This window comes from Phaseolus vulgaris, chromosome 1, assembly GCF_051622355.1.
Source record: "Phaseolus vulgaris cultivar YP4 chromosome 1, ASM5162235v1, whole genome shotgun sequence".
Taxonomy (NCBI): Eukaryota; Viridiplantae; Streptophyta; class Magnoliopsida; order Fabales; family Fabaceae; genus Phaseolus; species Phaseolus vulgaris.
The window spans coordinates 8,845,292-8,860,851 of NC_143498.1; the positions used below are offsets into that span (position 1 = coordinate 8,845,292).

General features: G+C 32.3%; 1 protein-coding gene and 1 pseudogene across 2 annotated transcripts; both read left to right on the forward strand.

Annotated features, from left to right (window-relative positions):
• Positions 1–4,843: 4,843 nt before the first annotated feature.
• LOC137813436 (uncharacterized) lies at positions 4,844–13,930 on the forward strand. Of its 2 annotated transcripts, XM_068615683.2 has the most exons (8): positions 4,885–5,184; positions 5,261–5,354; positions 5,542–5,769; positions 5,851–6,582; positions 6,890–6,952; positions 7,041–7,258; positions 12,587–12,705; positions 13,620–13,930. In XM_068615683.2, the coding sequence occupies exons 1-8, from the start codon at positions 5,125–5,127 to the stop codon at positions 13,714–13,716; spliced, it is 1,611 nt and encodes a 536-aa protein (XP_068471784.1). In that variant the 5' UTR covers positions 4,885–5,124; the 3' UTR covers positions 13,717–13,930. The 2 variants fall into 2 exon arrangements, with proteins under 2 accessions (XP_068471783.1, XP_068471784.1); XM_068615682.2 differs by having other exon boundaries at positions 4,844–5,184; positions 5,542–6,582.
• On the forward strand, positions 10,326–11,125 carry LOC137815327 (shaggy-related protein kinase eta pseudogene; annotated as a pseudogene).
• Positions 13,931–15,560: the final 1,630 nt, after the last annotated feature.

Below are 15,560 nucleotides of genomic sequence, written 5' to 3' on the forward strand. Positions count from 1 at the left end.
CCTCTTTAAACCATTCACCCCCCTCTAATTTAAAGTCATACATTCTTACAGTAGATGGTTTGAATGATTGGAAAAGATATGGCAGCGAAAGATTTCAATGAAAATGGGTAAGAATATGAATGAGTTTGGGTTTGGAGAAGGGTGTTAGGAAAAAGGTTAGGCCAAGTTTCTAACTTTTCTAAGGCTTCTACACTTAGAGAGTGAGAGAAAAGAGAAGTGAGACTTGAGAGAAATTTTGAAAACCATTTAGGCTGAGATTCATTACTCAATTAAAGTTTTATGTTTACAATAGAAGAGCTTTTTATTTATAGAGTCAAAAGTGACTAATGGAGCTCGAAAACTCTCCATTCATGGAATGACATGTGGCTCCTAAAAAACTTCATTCATGAGTTGCCATGTATCCATGTACCCCAAAGCTTTCCATTCAATATGTGACAAGTTGCATCAAGAAGAGGAGAAGGCAAGTAGTAGGTGCCCCCATTGCACCATGTGGAAGAAGAATAGTAACTTTGGGAAAAGAAAGGAAAACGAATCCATGTAGGTGTCCATGTGGTGCCTATGTGGATGACAAGTAGACTTCCCTTCAAGCTCTTCAATTCTAATATAAAATTTGTCCCAAATACAAGGCCTAAAAAGTCTAATATAGAATTTTAAAAACTGAATTAGAAAATCCTAATTACTCTATACAAATTTACAAGGCTTCAAAAAGATAATCTTTTAGAAAATAATCTTCTATTCAATACTTCTTTTTCTTCTGAGTTTGATGATTTAGGTGGTTGGGAAGGTCCTCCATCGTCACCTCTCTTTAGGGTAGTATTTTTTTTTGTCTTGGTGAATTATTGTTCAAGTTACTTTCGGTGACTTTAAGAGTTAAGGAAGAACTTCTAAAATAGTGAAAACTCTTGTTAGAAGAGGCAATTTGAGAGGTGGAAAAAAATCCACACAAAAATACTTCAAAACAAATTAGTGACGAAATTTCCATCACAAACACCAAAAATTCGTAGCAAAATTCTTTCTAACATGAGCTTGTATGCTTAAGATGTTTTTGTTACGAAAATTTGTGTTGTAACTTGTAATTTTCTATTTTTGTGTATTTTCTTTTATTTCTTGGGTGTCTTGGGAAAATGTCTTTGAAAGTAAGTCTTATAATAGAAATATGTTAGACTCGTGAAAGTGTTTCAAGGGGCTCACAATTATCACTTGGACTTTCACACTAGGATTTGTCTAATTTACTTTGAAGTTTATTTATTTTAAAAATTTTATGTTAGTAATCTTAATCTATGGCAATAACTAGCATCTCATTTCTACACACTTAATAAACCTTCCTTTGGTCCAAATAAAGGCACATGAACATACTCACTTGAAATTTTTTGTGAAAATCTATCACTCCATATTATTGAAAACCATTCAAAATCTTGAAAATTTTATTTTGATAAAAAATGAGTGACCATTTTAGATATTGTAAACATTCTAGTGTGCATGGAAGCTACAAGGATAATAATGAAGAGTTAAATCTAAGAGATGAGATTAGAATCTTCAAAAAAAATTAGAAAGAAAACTTGAAAAAAGAGATGATGCAACTAGGAGAAGAGATGCGAAAGTTAGGAAAAAAGATGAGGATTTGAAAGACATGTTAGTTCAATTCATGAAACAAAAATAACAATCTAGGAGAAAACATGGAAAGAGTTCACAAAGAAGACAAGAAACACTATAAAGATTCTAAGGTAGAACTTCCTCCCTTCTATGGAAATAATTTTTTTGAAGGATATTTATATTAGAAGATGAAGGTTGAGAAACTTTTTTATTGTCACTAAGTAAATGAAGAGAGAAAAGTGTCAATGACTACTTTAAGTTTTCAAGAATATGTTATGTTTTGGTGAAAACAAAGGTAATATGATGTTGCAATTAGAAAAAAAAAATCAAAAATATTGAAATGCCATGAATTAAAGGCTTGCATTAGAAGAAGCTTTGTTTCGCCTTCTTATGAGAAAAAAAAAACACAGAGAAGAAATGAAACAAAAGAAAATTTATAGTTGGAGAAAAAAACTTAATAAGAAGAGATAACGAGTTTAGAAAAAAGTACAAGCTCTTATTAAAGAAGGAAGAGAAAGAAAGAATAGAAAGAGATGAGAAAGAAAAGAGATAAAAGAGGAGGAAGAAGAGATGTTAGAAAAACTAGAAAAGATTAAGAGTCTCTTATAGCACCCCCTACAAACATAATTAGGGAAATATCCTTAAAGGGGGATTGCATACTTTGGACTCTTCTTTTCATTCAAAACATAATTCTAACTTTTCTTCTCAAAATTATATAAAAAAAAGTACTTTGTCTTGTTATTTCATAGCATAAAGCAATGGCAGAAACTAAATGAAGAAACAAATATTTCCAAAGTAACGACCTTAAGTTTTTCACATAAAACTCTTCCAAAAATAAAGGGCATTGTTTCTTTACTTTTTTTTCTTTATATGCACTTGTCTTAATTTTCTTTTAATAAAGAATTTTATTATGCTTTTGTTTGATGTTTATTGTAGATTGATATTTGACTCGGGAGGGTGAAGGTGTAGTGATGCAATCCAAGCCAACAAGGAGATGACCAAGAACTCAAATTACCATTCACACTATGAGAAGTCATTTCAACTTTCAAGTGAAGATCCCGCCAAGGATCTAGCAGACCTCACCAGAAGGAGAAATGGGCAAAGACCATAACATCAAATGTACTTCCTTATGGTATTCTTAAGAATAATTCAAGTTGTAAACACAAAAAAAGATAAGAATATATTAGATAATTTAAAATATTTTTAATCAATTAAAATTTACTTAGCTTTTATTAAAGAATTCAAAACTCTAAAACAAATTTAAATTAAAACCTATAAAAAATATTATATAAACAACTCAAAATCACTTTTAAAAAGTAAGATTAGTAATCTAACAACACATTCTTCACCAAGCTCATATAGTTGGAGACATCAAGTTTTCCAACGATAAACTTTGTTTTACTTTTTAGTTCTAACAAGTTTTTATTTTCTCCTACATATTCTCACACCTCCTCTCTAATTCTCACAAATTCACTCCCTCCTCTCTCCACAAATCCCCTCCAATCCAAACACAACATAAATTTCAAGTTCTCTCATCTTTCTAAGTCTTGCATACGTGTAAGGACAATATCTTGTGTTTTTTTATGAGTTTGAGTTCATAGTAATGTATTTATTTATTGTAGTTGATTTTCTAGAAGCAATTTAGAATATTTTTGAGTATTCTTAACTCATTATCCTATTCATAATTTAGTTACCTAATCTACATACTTGGCCCACTCATCATCCTTAATTTTCTTAATTTCCACATAAAATTTATAAAATATTATCTTTCATACCAAGAAATCATAATTATTGAGAATATCAAATCTTAAAAATCATAATTATAAAAATGATTAAAATATATTTAATCTGTACCTATATATAAAGGGGATTTTCCTCTTAACTTCTATTTTATTTTATTCAAAATTTATCCTTATACATATATTTTATTTTCTTATTTTAAAAATATATGAGAGGAGATCTTTATCATTTTGTGATTTCTTTATTTTTAAAAACTAAATTTTGAATTTTTGAATTTTAAATTTTGAATTTATAATTTTAAATTTTAAATTTTAAACTTTGAATTTTAAATTTTAAATTTTGAATTTTAAATTTTGAATTTTGAATTTTAAATTTTGAATTTTAAATTTTAAATTTTGAATTTTAAATTTTAAATTTTAAATTTTGAATTTTAAATTTTGAATTATGAATTATGGAGTAATTGTAAACATAATTCAAAATGTTTTGAGTCACTCCTCTTTTCACTTATTTAATCAAACATTTTCCTTCAAATCTCATTCTTCTCCATTTCTTCTTCAATGGTTGAGAAAAACCCCGATGGATCTAAGAAGTGAATCTTATTTCCCAAAAGTGTAATGATGTGTAATGATCAAAGAAAAAAGAAGAAGAAAGTTTCATGCTTTCAACACAAAGAACTCTTTCATTCTTCTTAGGTATGCACATTCTCTTCTTCACTTTTTCCAACTTCTTTGTTACACTTGTTATGATTATATATTATTTATAATTATATTTATTTGTCTCTCATTTCTCCTCTTTTTTCTCTGCAAATTTGTTCTTATTTTCCTTGCAAATTTGTTCTTTCTTATATATATGTGTGCATTTTGCAATTTATTCATAATTGACATTCTTTCGTAAGAAACAAAATTTGTAAAGAATGAAACACTTAGAATGATGATTAATAACTCGCATTCGTTAAACCAATTCGCACAAAGATATAATGATTTTACATAATAGTGATGATAATGACATTTTTTTTATTCATAATGTACTATAAATTTCTATTGTTAATATAAGTGTGCGAATAATAACATTGTTTAATAGATAAATGAAAAAAAAAGAAATGCAGATACACAGGCGCGAGAGCGCCTGTATTCCTACTAGTTGATGATAAATATAATTACAATTCTTCATATAAATTTATTAAAAGCATAAATTATATATTTGTAAATAAATTTGATTATCTAATAATTATGATAATTTGATCACAATGATATTTTTTTACTCAAAGAATACATTTTGATCTTTTCATTCAAACAATTTTGAAAATAACATAATAATCATGTCAATTTTTTTTAATTTGAAAATGACCACTCTCCTTTTCCCCCCTAAACAATTATTGTAAATAACATATAAATTCTAAAAATCGTTGGATGAAGAATTTTCATTCATAGAAACATAGTTTTTTTTATTGGTATATAATTTTTGTTTACAAATCTCAGATATTTAAGAAATCAGTTTTTTTATTCGGAACAACGTAGCAACATAACAACAAATCAATCATTGTTTAAACATGAAGATTTTTCAATTTTTGAATGTTTGAAAATACATTGGTGCGCGTGTCTTCTCCATATTGTTTGTATGCATGTGAGCCCAGGACATGGGAGGGAACGCGCGCTCACTTATCTGCGAATTCAAACTTTATTCTCTCTTTCCCTCTTCGCTCTATCACACACTCTCACCCACCAGATCCATTTTCACAAACCCTAAATTTCTCCTTCCGACATTCACACACTACAATCTTTGATTTAACGTATGAACGAGGATTGCAATTCTGGAACAGCGTCGCTGTTGTCCTCCCTCACAAATTCCAAGGTCGGTTTTTTTTTTTCTTTTTTTTTCGATTCTTGCTTTCAAATCTGAATCTTCTCATTCGACCTTTGTGTTTCAGATCGCGGGAGAGAAGCGAGGAATCACTCACGCTGAGCACAACGCTCGTAAACGAGTCAAGATGAAAGATCTTGGCTCCCTTGCTCACTCAGAGGGTAATTTCGCGTTTCAGCCAAACTACGTCGTTTTAGCTTTTCACAAGCATGCATTTTTATCGCCAAAGGATTCAGCTTTTCATCTAAATATCCGATTTAATTATTGTTTTTGTTTTGTAAAATTCAATCCCACATACTTGCATTTTAGTCTCAATTTTAATTTGGGATTTCAATAAATATTGTTCAGAAACTAATAGCCGTTATTCGGAGTTTAAAATCAAGAAGGAAAACACTGTGCAGTGGTCGTTGGGTGCCTTGGAATCTTCTCAACAAGGGAAAATAGGAAGGAACGCGTTGCCGGAAGAGGTGAATTTTGCGGATAGGCCTCTGGATCTTAACGCTGAAGCAAACAAGAGCGGGGGCTATGTTGAAGTTACCGAAGAATCTTTGACTGAGAAGCAAGATAAAGGACATGGTACTTTAGTAGTTTCTAGGGGAATTAATGTGGATCTGAATGCAGAAGATGTTTCAAGCTCTGTGAATTTGGATCCTGCAGGTTCCTCTAGAGGGCGCAATTCTCTTAAGTTGAAGGATGTATCGGAGAGTGGAAGCTGTGTTGGACCTTTGGAGGAGAAAGATCCAATGATGAAATGGCAGCAGATGAAGGAATATGGCTTTTGGTCACCCTCTCACGCTGGTATTCCAAAGCCGAAGCAACGTGGGAGGAAAAGTAAGAGTGAAATGCTCAAGAAAAAGATGGAACTTGCAAAGAGGGAACAGGTTAACCGATTTACCAAGATTGCTGCTCCAAGTGGACTGCTGAATGAGTTGAACCCCGGAATTATAAATCATGTTAGGAATAGAAAACAAGTTCTTTCAATTATTGAGAATCTTGTAAGGTCTGAAAAACATGAAAGCACAAGCACAGCGAGCAAGCAAGCAGCACATCGAATACATGGAAGTTTAGAAGCTAGTAAGAGGGATCAAGAAAATGTGGCCGAGGAAGGGGTCCTACCTAGCTCTTCAGGGAACAAACAACCAAGAAAGTTTCCTGTAACAATGAATGATTCTTCTTCCCTGATTTTGGAGGGTAAAGTTTGTGATCATGACACAAGCACTGCAGAGAAAGGAAGTCTTAAAAGTTGTATGACGCAGTCAACGAATATTATGGAGGATGATGTTTTGGCTCTGAAATTGTCATCTGAAACTAGGGCATCAATGAGTTCTACCAATTTGTCAAACGATGAATCTTCTAATGTCACAACGGTTTCATCTCTTTCCCTAAAAGGCTTGTAACCATTTCCCTCATGCTTGTGCTTTATTATGCTCAGTTTACTTTTTTGTCTCCTTTTATGCTTGTCTTTTCATGTAATGCATAATTGATGCAAGGGTTCTTAATCTTATTAGAGTTTAAAAGCTAGCAATGAACTGATGTGGTCTGAAATTAGTTTTTTACACTACACTTGAGTAGAAAATGTTATACATTTGGTACCATAAGTAGTTGTTCAGTGATAGATTGGGATACTGAAGAAAGATTCCTTAAAATAGATTCTTCCTTGTGCCTTTGCTGATATGGGTGGTTCTGTGTTTTCCAGCTGCTACTGTTGCTTCTCAATGGTTGGAGCTTCTGCATCAAGATATCAAAGGACGCCTTTCAGGTAAAGCCATATATCTAATTCATTTTGCCAGGTTTTGTAGGTAAGCTGCTTACATGTTATTTTTTGTACTTTTTTCTATAATTCCCAGCTTTGCGACGAAGTAGGAGGAGAGTTCGATCCGTTATCACTACTGAGTTACCTTTACTTATATCAAAGGAATTTGCTAATAGCCAAGATTGTGATCCTTACACTATGAAAATGTTTGCGGGACTTCCCACTAGCCAAATTGCAGATATGCATGGGTCAAGATGGACTGCTTTGTTTAATCATATGGATGAAGCACTTTCAAAAGAGGAAAAACAACTAGTGAGTGCATAAGAGACAACATCTTTTTAATATTTTTGTGGTTTTCTCTAGACTTCTTTCGGTTCAGTAATTTAGTAAATGCTATAATATATGAGAAATTATGGGGGATGGAATAGGTGTTTGTACAAGCTAAGTAAGGTATTGTGGGGGATGGAATAGGTGCGCATACAAGAAACGTAAGGTAGTGGTTGGTTTGTTTTCTGTTTATGTTCTTAGTATGTTTTCAGTAGGATTATAAACTGTGATACAGGTCTCAAAAACCTGTTTTTGCCCTTGAAATAACTATAACTAGCTTTGTTTTGAGTATTCTCCCCATTTTTTCTAATGCACTTTTGTTGATTCAGAAATATAATAGGATGAAGCACTTTCAAAAGAGGAAAAACAACTAGTGAGTGCATAAGAGACAACATCTTTTTAATATTTTTGTGGTTTACTCTAGACTTCTTTCGGTTCAGTAATTTAGTAAATGCTATAATATATGAGAAATTATGGGGGATGGAATAGGTGTTTGTACAAGCTAAGTAAGGTATTGTGGGGGATGGAATAGGTGCGCATACAAGAAACGTAAGGTAGTGGCTGGTTTGTTTTCTGTTTATGTTCTTAGTATGTTTTCAGTAGGATTATAAACTGTGATACAGGTCTCAAAAACCTGTTTTTGCCCTTGAAATAACTATAAATAGCTTTGTTTTGAGTATTCTCCCCATTTTTTCTAATGCACTTTTGTTGACTCAGAAATATAATAGGATTTGAAATCCTGCTTCCTTGACTATTTCTATAAAGTATTACCTTTGTTTTGATCTCTGTTCCTTCGCACTTTACAAGACTTATTTTTCTTGTCTTAATGAGTATAATGGCTGCAATTTAGTTCAAATTTATTTTATTACCTTTTATGGGTTTGTTTCTGTTGATCGTTATTCTATTTTGGCTGTTGTAACAAACAAATACTTTAGTGTGAATCTGGCTGAACATTGAGAGCTTTATTTAGTTGCCAGATTTTTGCACCATTCCTGCAAAGGGATGGAGTTTGCCTGGAGATAATTAATTAGATGCATGCTAAGCTTCTTTGCTATAAATTACATTCATTTTTTTGTTTATTTTTATTTTTTAGGGAGTGGGGTTGAGTATTTAATTTTTTAGCTATTAGAATCAAAATCAGGACTGCCCCTTTGATTATCTCTTTTCAGTTTAGTGCCTTCGACCTTTTAGTAGCGATTTAGTTTAAGATACCAGCAAGTTTCTCGGTTGGTGTTAAGTGACTTCAAAATAATGCATTATTTAAATTTCTGACCTTGTTGGTTAGCAACTTAGCATTGGATCTCGAATTATATGTATATCAATCAAGTGCAGAAAATCCTTATTAATTTCTCTCTCTAATTTGAGGGCAGTTGATGGAAATCAATGTATGTTTAACCATATATAGTTTTTCTTTCTTAATTGTTTTATTACTTTAACTTTCACTTTTATATTTTGATATATATTTTCTATTTCTATAAGCAGGCATTAATTTCATAGTAATGGTCTTGACTTTAAATATTGAACTTAGGAGATGTTAATTTGTGTTATGGTTTTTGGGTAATTTGTTAGCTACAATTTTTTTATTTTATAATTTTGAAACTCTGAAATTTATCTTAGGAAATTCTCAATTTGAAGTTAGAAAATCGATTGAACTTGTATACTCAATGACACCAAATATAAGTTCTGATCTTGGTAGAATCGTAAACATATGTATGATATATTTGACTTCTCCTTGGGCTAGAACTTTTGCACTTCCAAAATCCCATAGCTTCACTTGGTGAGTAAGAAGACTAAAAATATACTGTTGGATCCTCTTACTCACCAAGTGAAGCTATGTGATTTTGGTAGTGCAAAAGTTATGGTTCAGGTGAAGCTAATATATCGTACATATGTTCACGATTCTATCAACACCAAAACTTATTTTTGGTGCCACTAAGTATATAAGTTCAATCAATACAAGTTCTTTTAGGCTAGCCATTATTTCCTAGTGAAAATGTTGTTGACCAGCTCGTACATATAATAAAGGTGCTTGGCACACCCACTAGAGAGGAACGTCATATGAATCCTAACTACAATGACTTTAGATTTCCACATATAAAAGCACACCCATGACACAAGATATTCCACAAAAAAGATACCTTCGGAAGTTATTGATCTTGCATCCTGGGTTTTGCAATTCCAAGTCTTAGGTGCACTACGCTTGTGCTCATCCTTTCTTTGATGAACTCCGAGAACCCAATGGTCGTCCATTACCCCCTCTATTTAACTTCAAATAAGAATTAACCGGGAGTTCATGAAAGAAAGGATGAGCACTTGCCTCAAGCGCATTATACCTAAGATTTGGAGAGTATCAGAATGCAAGATCAATAGCTTTTGGACGCATCTTTTTGTGGAATATCTTGTGCCATGGATGTGCTTTTATCTGTGAAAACCTAAAGTCATTGTAGTTGGGATTCATACAGTGTACTTCCTCTTGAGTGGGTGTGCCAAACACCTTTATAATATGTATGAGCTGGTCTACACAACCAACTGATCAAAATTGATTGTACTTGTATACTTAGTGACACCAAATATAAGTTCTGGTCTTGATAGAATCGTAAACATATGTATGATACAATGACTTTAGATTTCCACATATAAAAGCACATCCATGGCACAAGATATTCCACAAAAAAGATACCTTTAGAAGCTATTGATCTTGCATCCTGGGTTTTGCAATTCCAAGTCTTAGGTGCACTACGCTTGAAGCACGTGCTCATCCTTTCTTTGATGAACTCCGAGAACCCAATGGTTGTCCATTGCCCCCTCTATTTAACTTCAAATAGGAATTAACCGGGAGTTCATGAAAGAAAGGATGAGCACATGCTTCAAGCGCATCATACCTAAGACTTGGAGAGTATCAGAATGCAAGATCAATAACTTTTAGACGCATCTTTTTGTGGAATATCTTGTGCCATGGATGTGCTTTTATCTGTGAAAACCTAAAGTCATTATAGTTGGGATTCATACCGTGTACTTCCTCTTGAGTGGGTGTGCCAAGCACCTTTATAATATGTATGAGCTGGTCTACACAACCAACAAATCAAAATCGATTGAACTTGTATACTTAGTGGCACCAAATATAAGTTCTGGTCTTGATAGAATCGTAAACATATGTATGATATATTGGCTTCCCCTTGGGCTAAAACTTTTGCACTTCCAAAATCCCATAGCTTCACTTGGTGAGTAAGAAGACTAAAAATATACTGGTGGATCCTCTTACTCACCAAGTGAATGTGATTTTGGTAGTGCAAAAGTTATGGTTCAGGTGAAGCTAATATATCGTGCATATGTTCACGATTCTATCAAACATCAAAACTTATATTTGGTGCCACTAAGTATTTAAGTTCAATCAATACAAGTTCTTTTAGGCCAGCCATTATTTCCTAGTGAAAATGTTGTTGACCAACTCGTACATATTATAAAGGTGCTTGGCACACCCACTAGAGAGGAACGTCGTATGAATCCCAAATATAAAAGCACACCCATGACGCAAGATATTCCCAAAAAGATGCCTTCGGAAGCTATTGATCTTGCATCCTGGCTTTTGCTATACTCTCCAAGTTTTAGGTGCACTGTGCATAAAGCATGTGCTCATCCTTTCTTTGATGAACTTTGAGAACCCAATGGTAGTCCATTTCCCCCTCTATTTAACTTCAAACAGGAATTAAAAAATACACCCTTGAAAAATCATCAATTGTAGAGATCCAAAAAAATGTCTTTTGACTTGGACACTTAATCGATATTTGTTGTATGCGTGTCAGTGTCTGATATGTGTTAGACCATTTAAAAGGTGTGTTTGAGCTTCATAACATATGATTGCTTGCTATAGTGTCTAGGTACCAACAATTGTCTTCAATTCTTTCATTATTCGTGCAAGCCATCAATAAGGTGTCACCTTCCAATAACCTCTTGTGGAGCTTTCTCCTCTTTGAATGTTGTTGTTGTCATAGGGCCTCCAACATCGTCTTGTTCATGTTCTTCATCATGACCTCTTCCTTATCCTCAATCTCCACCGCAACCTTGTCCTTGTTGGCTTTGATTATTGTGACCTTTGTGGGTTGAATCAACTTGCATCTAAGTAGTTGCTCTATGATCCCTTTCTTATTTTCTAAATGTTGCTCAATAGTCATAGCTTTCAAGTTTTTTGTTTATGCGATGATGACAACAAAAACTTCAAACTTTGTATCAAATGATCTAGGAGATTTCTCCATAATTTATTCATCATCAAACTTTTCACCATTTTTCTTATGTTGATTAGTGACCATTAAGACTTTAGAGAAATAGTCGGATATGATTTCACATTCTTTCATATGCAATGTTTCAAAGTTTGGTTTTTTTGAAGACGTACCTTATTCACAGGATTTGCTCCTTTGTATGAGGTTTGAAGCTTCTCCCATGTTTCTTTTGTTGGCTTTGGTTCCTAAATCTTCACAAAGGCATCATACTCTAATCCTCAATAGATTAGATAGAGAGCCTTCTTGTCTAGAGGTCATCCCTATTCTTTAACTCGATATGACCTCTTGGTGTCTCCCAAGCATCTAGCGCACCAAGGAGAGCATTAATCTTGATGCTCCATTTGTCATAGCTGCTCTTGTTGAGAATTAGGACTAAGAATGAAATCATGTAGCTACTACTCGCCACCATTTGTTGCTAGTTCCTCAACATGTCATCTTCACACACCTACATTAAATTGATGCAGCTTTGTCATTATTGACATTGTTAGCTTTAGCAACCAATTGATTGATATGTTCACTAGGTCTCTCAAAGATGTTGGGTGATAACATTTATAACAAACTTGACTTAGATACATATGCTCTAGCTTGAGAGAGAGTGTTAAATATATGATTGCATTAAATAGGGAAATATGATATTTGATTACATCAAATAGGGAAATATCTTAGCAAATATTTCTCATTTATTGATTTTGTTACTTGTTAGTTTATCTCTTCTTCATTATATATAAGAACACACGTGTCTACAAAACATACAATTACAAGCAGTCCTTTTAATAAGGTTTTAGCAGTAAAGAGAATATTTTGGAATGGGAGAGATTTGAATTTTTGATGAAGAGGGTATTATACAATTGATCACTTATTGTTTATTTTGCTTAATACAGAGTCTAGGAAAGCTACCCACTAATACTAGTGGCTTCTCATAAACCAATACTTAGGATTTTGCCAACACTACCTAGGAAGATGCCAAGTTACTGAGAAACAAGTTTGTGCTTTTTCCTTCATCCAAATCTGAACTTTTCCTTGTTGGTAATTTCAGGAGTGTTGGTTGAATCAAGTGAAAGAAAAACAATTGCTGTGTGACCAGGGCATTCAACATGTAAACTGGAGTGTGGCTTTTGGTTTACAGCAGCTGGGAAATTCTGAAAAAAATTCCAGGTAAATGTGTTAATCACATGTCATAAAATTATGTTCTATTGATGTTGTTGACTTGGTACTTTTGGTCAGGTTGTGTATCTTTAAACTAGAAAGACACAAAGATAACATCCCAATATGGACTTTATCAGTATTTGGAATTTAGGAGAGAACAAGACTTCTGAAAAAATAAAGCAAATTTAATTTGTTGTGAGCCATCTATGCTCATTATAAATTAGTGAAATAAAATTGATATAATATTTTAAAGGAATAAGAATAAAATTGAAGTACCAAGCATCCTCTTGAAATTTATTTCAAGGCAAGCTGATAAATGTTTGCATATAATGGCTTTTGATCTCCATTGAGATTGTGTGTCTATTTTTGCTATTGAACTGAAACAGCTTTATGCATTTTCAAGAAAGACTACTAATTCTGTTCCCTCATGCATACTTATGCACTGTACTGGAACTTTTGTTCCTGTGAAAATTATCACTTTCTCTACCTAGGGAATTACGTACCTTAAGTTTGTTGCTTTATTATGTGTTCAATTTTCAGTTTAGATAAGTGAAATACCTGGGTTTTCCTTGTCTTTTATCACGGATGTTTGGTTCAGTTTAGATTCTGTTCAATATACGTTTTACCCATGTTTAATTTCCCTTGCCCTGAATTTTTTATGGTAATCATATATTTGATCTGGACAAATTAATCTGTGTTTATCTTTGAAAATGAGTCTTGGAAACACATTTTTGAGTATTTTTGTGAATACTATCTGTGTGAAGTTTAGAAGCAATAAGCCATTTACAGATTGTATTTTTGCCCCTATTTTCCCCTTTTAAACATGCATTAAAAATTGTCCAGAATTTTATACCAATGTAAAAAATCTGCTTTCTACAATAATGATCAGAAATTTGACAATTTTGATATTGTACAATGTGTAGATCATCGACATTTAATAGCTCCGAGAAAGAGTTAGCGGTGAATGCTGCTGCTGCTTCCATATATTCAACGTGTAATTTTCTACTGTCCGAGCGCTGACCTGTATCTGACTTAGAGTTCATGCATCTAATTATGTCATCTTTTTTTTTTCGCACTTTATGAATTACTATCAATTGCTAGAAAATGTCATGGGCACGTAGAAAAAACTAAAATATAGGCCCTAATGTACGAGACTCTTGATAACTATTATGGTTGTAATTTAAGTTGTGGAATATAATTTATTTATACTTAGTAAATTTGAATTTTGATACCACATTACTGAACCATTTTCGTTGATCATAAGAATACTCTCTTTTAATACAATTCGTTTAGGTTCTGTTTATTTACTGATAAAATTAGAAGTGATTCTATAATTTGAAGAGAACTCAAGGTATGTTATTTAACATCAAAACTCATTTTTTTTTATAATGTTTAAAATTTAGACCAAACCCCCACAACCCAAGTTCATCTTTGAATATCACAAGATTTGTAATAGTTTCCTAAAATCGTTGAAAGTAAAACGGAAGGTTTTGTATTCCAAATTTAAATTTTGCCATAATTAGGTTTCTTTAAAATTACTTAAACCATTAGACTCAACTAATCATTGCTTTGAGCCAAATAAATTATTTTCTTAATCTCGAATTCTTATTCTAAAGATTAGTTTATTTTCAATGGACTAAGACTATTTACAAATCTCTTTAATTTACACTAGTCTTAATCTCTTTATGAGATTAGGACTAGTGTAATGAAGATTTACAAAGTTTAAACACAACCCAAAAAGCTAGACGTTCTAAACAATTGAATCTTTTCTACATAAAGTTGTTGTATACATCTTCGTCTTATAGTCCTTTCAAAAAGATGATCATTTGAAGCTCGAAACAATAATACTTGATGTTGCATAAATTTTGCCATGCATAACTTCATTGATTTTGCATAGATGCTCGAAAAGGAAACAACTAATTTGATAGATTTTTGTGTATTGAATGTTAAATTTACTTATGGAAACAAACAAACTTGTAATATTTTGTAATAAAAGCAAACAATTAGAATTAAACAGAATCATGAATTTGAAAAACTTCTATATTCAAAAGCTTTTTTGAATGTTGTATTTCGAAATCTTTTCAGTCTTGAATATTTTAAAAACATTAAAGCATATATTTGGTGTTAACTCATTAAAACAAGATTAATACGAGGTTTGTAAACGTTTAATAATCATTTAAGTTCTTAGGAAACTTTGGGAAAACAAAGTAAACTTATTCTAAATAATTTGATTACATAGATCGTAAGCGAAAACAATACCGTGTAACATGTAGAGTGTTGTGAGATTGTCTAACGAGTTTAACATTGTAAAACCCCTTACATATTTAATAGTTTGAGATTGTCTAACATGTTTAGCATTGTGAGATCGTCTAACATGTTAATATTATATACCGTCTAACAAGATTAACTTAAATTGCACATGAAATAAAACTTTATTAGAAACCTTTACACAACTTATAGTTTTTCTTATTTTCAAAATCTCATAGATTTTCTTATACACATAAGACCATCTAGTAGAGTATTAAATCATCTAAAGATAACTAGACCGTCTAATGTTTTAATACTAATGATCTTTCTTGTAATCAGGTTTCTTGTAATGATTTTCTTGATTGAATTAATTGCAAAGAGGGGGTGGCTCCTAATCAGGTTTCTTGTAATGAATTTCTTGATTGGATTAATACCGATGATCTTTCTTGTATGCCTTTTATTGGATCTTGTTATACTTGGTTAATGGAAGGAGAGGGCAGCATAAAATTCATAGAAGACTGGATAGGACTTTATGTAATGTAGTGTGTTTGGATGAATGAGATTCTTGTACTTATCAGGTTCTTGTTAGAAATTGTTCTGATCATTCCCCTATTCTT